The sequence below is a fragment of the Martes martes genome (genome assembly GCF_963455335.1).
Source record: "Martes martes genome assembly, chromosome: 4".
In the NCBI taxonomy this organism is placed as follows: domain Eukaryota; kingdom Metazoa; phylum Chordata; class Mammalia; order Carnivora; family Mustelidae; genus Martes; species Martes martes.
In genome coordinates, this window is record NC_137891.1 from 163,918,487 (window position 1) to 163,927,393 (window position 8,907).

The following is an 8,907-nucleotide window of genomic DNA, read 5'->3' on the forward strand; positions in this document are numbered from 1 at the left end:
AAGTGGATACAGGTGCATGGCGCCATCTGTCACACAGAGTTCATCCTAAATTCACCTGGTAATTGGGGTAGCCACCGGTGTTTGCTAATTGCCTTTATTCCAGAGAAAACGAAATTTCTCGTATCTTTATGAGAAGAGGCAGGTTGGTAACTTAGAGCCCGGAAGAAACCGGGAGACAGAGGCACTGTCTTCCTTAACGATTGCATTTCAAGAGATGATGCCTAGATCCTCGAGAAGAACGTTCCTGTGCTGTAAAACTGGCAAGAGGCTTATTCAGTTTTTGGAAAGATTTACATAGGTCTCAAAAGGATAGAGAAAGAATTCACCATTACAACTCTTCAAAAGTCAGTGCTTATGAAAAGTGAGGGGGAGGAGAGCTTTTTCCTTTTTTGCACCAAGGGAGAATTAAAATGTTATTTTTATTTCATTAAAATTTTATTTTTCCTGCTTTTAATTTGTAGTTGTCTTTATACCCCTCATTTCACAAATATTATCACATCAAATACTTACTGAATGCCTCCTATACTGCAAGCAGATCCCTTGCACACAACTGCCTCAGTTAATACTCCAGCAACCTAAAGAGTAGATACCATTCCACTTTGGTGAATGAGTACACCATGGCCCAAAAAGGTGGGGTGGTTTGCCCATAGGATCACAGTGAGTAAACAGCTGCGCTTCAATCAGCCCAGGGCTGTTCCATTCCAAAATCGGCGACCTTCATCACGAGGCTTACAAGGCTGCCCCACAGGAGGCTGAATGAAACCCAGTACCTCTTGCGGGGCCTCATCCTGGAATGTGGTGGGAGAGGAGGCAGAAAGACTAGGTTGGGGAAGAAGACAGGCAGACCCTAAGAAAACCTCCAAAAGGAACATAGGGTGGGATTAAGGGCGGGATGCATGCCCAAGGAAAAAACGGCATCTTAGAATTTATACATCACCGCACACCACTAACCAGGCCCGCAACCACCCAGCCTCCAGCCCTGCGCAGCTGCCAACCAGACCTCTCCTCTGGACCCAACCCCGCCGCACCCCGAGTCTTGCCTTTCTAATCCATTCTCTCGGTCCTCATCTGCTCCGGTCTCGCAACTGCGCTCCATTGGTCGAGCCTGAGACAGCATGGCGGCGCCCATGTAACCCCGTCCGTGCCGCGAAAGGGACAGTGGCCGTGGCTCCGGCCCCGCGGGGTCACAAGTCACGATGCTGAGGACGGCGTGGAGGGCGCTGAGGTCGCTTCGGACCCAGGCAGTGGCCCAGGCCCCAGTCCTTGGGCTGCCAGACGGAGCGTGTGCCAGGCCGCCCTCCCGCCGGTGGGCCCTTCCCTGTACTCGAGGTAAGGCGCTGAGAAGAGGGGCAATGCGATGAGGGAAGTGGGGTTAGACGGAGATAGAAGATACGGGGGACGAGGATAGGGCAGAAGAGCAGCAGCAGGATGAGGGAGAAAGGCCGGTGGGCGGGGAAAAAGTGAGACGAGGTAGGAGAGGCGTGGGGCAGGGGGCTGCGGAAGAAATGGGGCGGCGGTAAGGCGCGGAGACGCAAAGACCATGCAGGAGGGGTAATGCGGTGGCCACAGAAAGGAATGGAGGCTGGACTCGTTAAGGAGCTGGGCCTCAGCCATCTCTCTTCTGCGTAGGTGTCATCCTCCAGGCTGTTCGCGGATATGCAGCCGGGAAACCAGGTAGGAGCTCTCGGGTGGGACTTCGGCGGGGAGGCACTGCCTGGAGGGGCGCCGGGTGGCCAAAGGAACGGAGGTGGCTAGTTAGAACCACTTGATGGAGTGGGCAGACGCGTAGGCCAGAGGTCCTGAGCAGAAGACCCCCACGTCCGCCTTGCCACCAGGCTGTAGCCTGAAGCCTTTCTGGAGTGGGGAGAGAGGCCGGGGGAGGGCGGGCGCAGGAGCTTGCGGACGGGCTTTGAGTGAGAATGAGCTAGCCCGAGGGAAGGCGTGCTGGCACTAACGACCCAGGCCTACCTAGAGTGTAGGTAGACGCTTTGTGTCTGCCCTTCTGAGGTGGAGGCCTTGGTTTCCCATTCCAAGGCTGTCTGCACAGTGGGAAGATCTCTCTTCCTCGGTAAATGGTATTGAGGAAGTTACTTCCTCTTTCTCTGAGTCTCATTCTGAAACGATTGTAAAAGTATCTATTTGAAAGGATCGTGGTTAGGATTCAGTGCTAACACACGGAGAGAGTGTTCTTCACACTGGGTGCAAAACATGTGTATATTAGCATTTATTGCTATGATTTGCATAGCGGCAGAGCGGGGTTGGACTGGAGAGGACCCGTTGATCTCCCTCGTGCCTCTCCCTCATATCCCAGGGAATATGATACAAACCAAGGCTGAGGGTTTCCTATATGTGGTCTTTGTTTGGTGCTTACTATGCCCTAAAGCTTGGGTTCCCTTCTAAATGCCCTTATTTCATTCATGCTGTCAGCCAGCAAGTGCTGGTTGAGTGTCTGTTTTCCATGAGCCCATGGACCAGACCAGGGGATTTGAAGAGAGTCAAACTCAGGCTGTCCACAAAACGACCCATCCTAGTGGCGAATCTAAAGTGGTGTGAGAGGGAAAGACACAATGTGGGACCTTAGGAAAGGTGATCCACTCCCAGCGTGCAATATCAAGACAGTTGCCTGTAGGGTTTGCAAAGGAGAGGCTGAGCCCAGAGATCTGTAGTGCTTTGCTTGAGGCCCTGGGTGTCTGTGACAGAGTTGGTGAGAAAAACCAGGACAGGGAGGATGGGCATTGAGAGTTGACTCTGGGTGTTTTCTGTCCCCACATTCGACAGTCCAGCCCCTCCGAGAAGATGACCCGCCCCCTTCCACGCTGCTCAAAGACTACCAGAACATTCCTGGAATTGAGAAGTAAGCAGAAATAAATTTCTTTTATGAGGCAGGGGGCTGTAAGAGGATTGGGGAGGAAAGAGGGAAGACCGTGTCTTCGAGGCCTGGCCCGCTGTATCTGAAGCTTGATTGTAGAATCTGGCAGAGAACTACTGAAGCCAAGGCTTGCTGAGGGGCAGCAGGGTCAGAATGGAGTTCATGGAGCTTAACTGCTTGCCTTTTTTCCTACTGTGGTTCAGATAGAAGGAAGCAACATGCTTCATGGGTCTTTGTGAGATCTCTCATCTCTTGATCCTCACAAAAGCTCTGTGAGGAAAGAAATAGTGTCCCCATTTTATGGATTAGTAATATCTGCTCACTGTCATAGAGCTCCTGGGGAGCAGGGCTGAAAGACACCAAAGCCGGGATCCTTCTGCGCAGCCCCTGCCCTATACAGCCAGAGCTGGCCAGTCCCTTCTGCTATACCGTGTGACAGGAGGAAAAAAGCAATGATTATAGAATCGAAATGTCTCAAGACAGACTGAACCATATTCTAACTGAAATGAAAATCCTCCCTTTGCTCTCCCTGTGAGGACCTTGGAACACTCCAGCTGACAGCCCCAATTTTGTGCAGTTATCACATCATTCCATGTTCTCAGCACAGCAGATCAGATTCCTGCTGACTTTGAATCCCTGAGAAATGGCTCCCCACTTCCACAGAGACACTTTTGTTATAAAAGAAATTTTCAATCATTCTTGCTTTTCAAACGAAAACGGAAACAGTATTGATTCCCTTTTCCTCTCTCCCCGTCACCTGTCTCTCATTGCTGTGCTTTTCCCCACAGGTTTGACGAAGTCGTGAGAAGACTCTTGTCTTTAGAAATGGCAAACCAGGTGAGTGATGTGTGCCAGACCTCAGCCTCTCCCAGTCCTCTTCTCTGGGATTCCCTCCTGCCGTGGTAACACCTCCATCCCGTGCCTCTCAACTTAAAACAGCATTTATCCCACTGTCATTCCAGGTCCACTTGTCCACCCCACAGACCATGCCTCTCCAGGGCAGGGATGCTCTTGTTCTCTCACTGTATCCCTAGCCCCAACACCCAACAAACCACTTATCCCTAGCCCCCAACACCCAACTGAGTAGGTACTCAGGAATGATCTAATGCCTGAATGAATGAGCACAGTTTGAGCACTCTCCTCTAACAAGCTGTGTCACCTGCCATTGGCCTTGGGCTTATCTAGATGTGGATAGCCTCGTGCTGACAAAGGCCATGTCCTCGTGAACAGAGTGAAGCCAGATGCTAAGCTTTATGGCCTCGTTTCCATGACTGCACCCAGGGCCTTTGAGGTAGTTGGCTCGTTCTTAGGGGAGGGCAGACCTCACAGATTCTCTGTCTCTATCTTCAACAGAAGGAGAAGCTAAAAATCAAGCAACAGCAGCTGATGAACAAGGTCGTGGCAAACCCTGAGGACACCAGCTCCCTGGAGGCTCGAAGTTGGTCAGGGGGCCCTTGGGGAGAGGGAGTGCAGGGGAGTCTGCTAGCTAGCACTCGATCCAGGGCCCTTGTCTACAAGGGCACCAGGTATTAGACGTGGCCTGATGAAGCGAGAGACAAGAAGGACCCAGGGCAATGAAAACTGCCCACCGGGACGCTGGAGTCAGCTCCCAGGTCCCTCCTCACACCTCTCTTGTGAGCTCAGGCAAGTCTTGGGAACCAGAGCTTATCTGGGTCTCTCTCTACCCTGCAGCTAAGGTGGTACGAAGGGCCAGGTGGTCAGGGCCCAGGTTCCCCCTCACCCTACAATGCTCCCAAAACTCATTGTGTTTATGGAAGGGCCTGCTGTAGTGAGAGCATCTCCTTGGGGCCACCTTCTGCTTCTGCATCTGCCCCCATCTTTGTAGTACAGGCAGGAATCAAACAAGAGGCTGCCCAAGGAAAGATATTGTGGGGCTTTAGGAGAGGAGTGGGAGCTCATAATTCTGAAAACTCATCAGTGAAAACAGAGCTAAGGACGGCAGCTGGAAGAGGAGAGGCAGGGAGTGGGCCCTTGTCGGTTCTGGAACCTGATCTTCCTGCATTGGCTCGGACAGCCAGCGCAGTGGTGAATCATAAAGAATGAGAGCATATATCATAGACTTAATTCCTGAATTTGACAGGAGTGCTCTGAAGTTTTACCATTAAGAATGCTATTTGCTATGGTCTGGGGAGGATACCTTTAAAAGATTAAGGAACGTTCCTTCCTTAGGCTTTGCTTTCTGAAAGAAAGATAATCCAAAGTCTTCTGAGAGCTTGACATTCAGAGTGCTTTGGGAATTGTGGAGAGCTGCACGAGAGCATTGGTGGTTGCTACTCCACAAGGTCTTAAAACATAACCCAGGCTCGGGCCCTTCCTTCCTCTGTGCCAGCTCTCAGCCTCTGTGGTTTGTGGTTTCAGTTGTTGCCCTGACTGTCAAGATCCGCAATTATGAAGAGCACATGCAGAAACACCGAAAGGTAAGCCTTGGGCATTGCTCACGGCTAAGCACCAGCAGAGTCTGAGAGGTCAAGGGCTCTGGGTGCAGGGAAACAGCTGGAGAAGCCGAGTGGCTATAGCACCAGGGTGCCCGTCCCTCAGCTACAGTGGGCCAGACATTTCCCTCCTGCCTCCAGCGGGAAATGGGAGCCTCACAGGACTTCGCTGAGTGTCACCCATGGTCCAGAAAACCAACTTCAGGACACGGTCGCCGTGTCTGGCACATGGTGGGTGCTCAGTAAATATTTTTTGAATATTCTTGGACTCGGTTCAAATTCTCAGCTTTGGTATTTCCACTGACCAGACGTGTGACTTGGGGAATTTACTTTATGTGCCCAAGCCTCAGTTTTCCTGTCCGTAAAGTGATCAGAGGGATCACTTTACGGACAGGAATCATAGTAGTGATCATAGTAGTGATTCCTGTCCGTAAAGTGTAGTAGGGATCATAGTAGTACCTGCTGACAGGATTGCAAGAACTACATAAATAATAAAGCGCCAGCATGGTCATGTGAAGTACTAGGCCTTGTGTTGAGTACTTCACGTCCTTCAGCTCATTTAACGTTTATAACTATCCTCTTCCATTTTACAGAGGAATGATGCAGGCATGAGGTGATTAACTTATCCTCAAGGCACAGCACTGGGAAATGATGTGCTAGGACTTGAAACTAGGTGGTCTTGTTCCAGGGCCCATACTTCTTTTATTTTTGATTAACATATAAGGTATTATTTGCTTCATGGGTATAAGTCAGGCTTACACAATTCCCAGCACTCACCATAGCACATACCCTCCCCAATGTCCATCACTCAGCTACCCTCTCCCTAGCCCCTACCCCCCAGCAACCCTCAGTTTGTTTCCTGAGGTTTGTCTCCCTCCTGATCCCATTTTGTTTCATTTTTTTTCCTTCCCTACACCCCCACGACCCTCTGCCTTGCCTCTCAAATTCCTCATATCAGGCAGATCATATGATAATTGTCTTTCTCTAATTGACTTATTTCACTCAGCATAATACCCTCTAGTTCCATCCACCTCGTCGCAAATGGCAAGATTTCAGGTTTTTGACGGTTTTTGCATAGTATTCCATTGTATATAAATACTACATCTTCTTTATCTGTTCATCTGTTGATGGATATCTAGGCTCTTTCCATAGTTTGGATACTGTGGACATTGCTGCTATAAACATTTGGGTGCACGTGCCCCTTCGGATCACTACATTTGCATCTTTAGGGTAAATACCCAGTAGTGCAATTGCTGGGTCATAGGGTAGCTCTATTTTCAACTTTTTGAGGAACCTCCATACTGTTTTCCAGAGTAGCTGTACCAGCTTGCATTCCCACCAACAGTGGAGGAGGGTTCCCCTTTCTCCGCATCCTCGCAGGGCCCGTACTCTTAACCACGATGCCATATCCCAGCACAGCACTGGGCACGGCGCTACTGTAATTAGGCAACTGCAGGTTTTTTTTAACAAATGCACCTTTGTAAATCCAGACGTCCCAGCACCGTGCAGGGGTGGCACTCGGTGGTCCTTGGAGCCACCTGAGCCTGCTCTTTGGAGATGAGATTTTTGCTCATTTGGAGTGTGGAACAGCAGCCCCACTGCAGAGGTCCCTCACCGAGGAACCCAAGAAGGCCTTCCCTTCTCTCCACCCCAGCTGACAGTTGGCCAAAGTGTGGGGAGGCTGAGCAAGGAGTGTAGGAGAAAGAGCATGAGATTTGGAGTGAAACCTGTAGATGCAGATTCAATACCTGACCTCACACAAGGTCCCTGCCCTGCACAGTTCTAGGACCTTCTATGAATCAGGTGACATCTTTGAGCCTTTGTTTTCCCCATCTATAAAATGGGAATAACAATGACAATACCTCCCACAGAATTACACTAATATTTGCATCAGATTGTCAGGAGGATTCAGTGAGATGATAAGATGGCCGTCCTTTGTTACCGTAAAGTGGCACACCACTTACTTATAGAATACTAAAGGTAATGTGCCACCTCTCTCACAGGACAAAGCCCACAAGCGCTATCTGCTGATGAGCATCGACCAGAGGAAAAAGATGCTCAAAACCCTCCGTAAGACCAACTACAGTGTCTTCGAGAAGACATGCAAGGAACTGGGGATAGAGTACACCCTCCCGCCTCTGTACAACCGGAAAGCCCACCGACGCTTGGCAGCCAAGAAGGCCCTGTGCATTCGGGTACGAGTCAGAATTGCTGCTTTGGTTGGCCCCACTGTGGGACGGTGGTGGAGAGAGCAGCAGGGAGGGTTGTCTGTTCCTGCCTGAGGCATGGAACTGGCCCCCAGTCCCCAAGGAGGCTCACAGGCCATCATTCCCATGGAGAAAGTCTGGCGTGCCCACCCAGGGAGGTCTGTGCCCATCCCACCTGCTCTATGCCTGAGGTGTTACATGGGATTACAGTTTCTTCTGCTTCCTTTCATCCCCAGGTCTTCCAAGAGGCCCAAAAGCTCAAGAAGCAGAAAAGGGCCTTAAAAGCTAAAGCAGCAGCAGCCCAGAAACAAGGCCAGAAGAACCCAGACAGTCCTTCCAAAGCTGAACCAGAGCCAATCAAAGAAAACCAATAAACTTTATTAGAGTTATGTCTTTCTGCCTTAAAGGATAATAGGAGAGAAGGTGGTGGGGCTCTGTGTAGCCTGAGGAGGAGGAGGAATTCGTTCTTCCATTCAGCTTGTCGGAGGCAGGGAATCTGCCCTCACAGAGGACACATTCTCACAACACATCTCATACACACTCACATAAACAGCTCCCTGCGGTCCAGGTGACATTCCTAAGGAGGTGAGACTAAGCGCCCAGCCACACCAAGGAAGTGTGGCCAGCTGGCTGCTGGGTGAGGCCAGCTGTAGGAGCTGCCTTCAGGACTGGGCCCCAAAGGATGAGTTCAAGTTCATCAGGTAAAAACGGGGTGGGAAAGCATCCAGGCAGAAGGCACTGCAAGTGCAAAGGCAAGGAAGTCAGCAGGTGTGTGCCGTGTTCAAGGAGCACTGGGAATGGGAAATGAAGCTTGACCGGTAAGCTGAACCTGGGCGGTGAGAGGCTTGATGTGCTGGCTACCCTCTAGGGAGTTGGGAGACAGTTATGGTTTAAAACTGAAGGAGTGATGACAGCACCAAGTCTCTTTTAGATGGTTATGCAACAGCACTGTGAAGGGTAGATGGGAGGGGGAGACACTCAGAGCAATTTATTGTTTTGGGGTCAGGGTACTGGTGCTCCAATTGAGAATCTGCTAGAAGCTACAGGTCCTATCCCTAAAAAAGTGCAAATGCAAAACATTCTTTATAAATTCTGGGAGTTATGAATATCCCTTTTCCTGCATAACTCACCGATTCACACCCAGTGAAATGTCAAGGCCTTGATGTCTGAGTATGCTTGGCCTGTTTGAAGAACTCAAGGAAGACAGTGCGTCTAAAACTGAGTGAACAAAGAGAGGAGTAGGGAGAGATAAGGTCAGAGGCAAAAGCAGACACCAGATAACAGAGAGTTTTCTGGGTTTATTCGTCTGCTCAGGCTGCCAATAAAAACCGTAAACTGGCTTAAACAACAGAAACTTCCTTAAAGTTCTGGAAGCTGG

The 8,907-nt window shown here is 50.3% G+C and overlaps 1 protein-coding gene across 1 annotated transcript; it reads left to right on the forward strand.

The window, feature by feature from the left end:
* Window positions 1-1,089: 1,089 nt before the first annotated feature.
* Window positions 1,090-7,922, forward strand: MRPS15 (mitochondrial ribosomal protein S15). Its single transcript, XM_080802081.1, has 8 exons — window positions 1,090-1,329; window positions 1,630-1,674; window positions 2,779-2,854; window positions 3,658-3,706; window positions 4,223-4,307; window positions 5,249-5,307; window positions 7,326-7,517; window positions 7,766-7,922. The coding sequence occupies exons 1-8, from the start codon at window positions 1,197-1,199 to the stop codon at window positions 7,901-7,903; spliced, it is 777 nt and encodes a 258-aa protein (XP_080658207.1). The 5' UTR covers window positions 1,090-1,196; the 3' UTR covers window positions 7,904-7,922.
* Window positions 7,923-8,907: the final 985 nt, after the last annotated feature.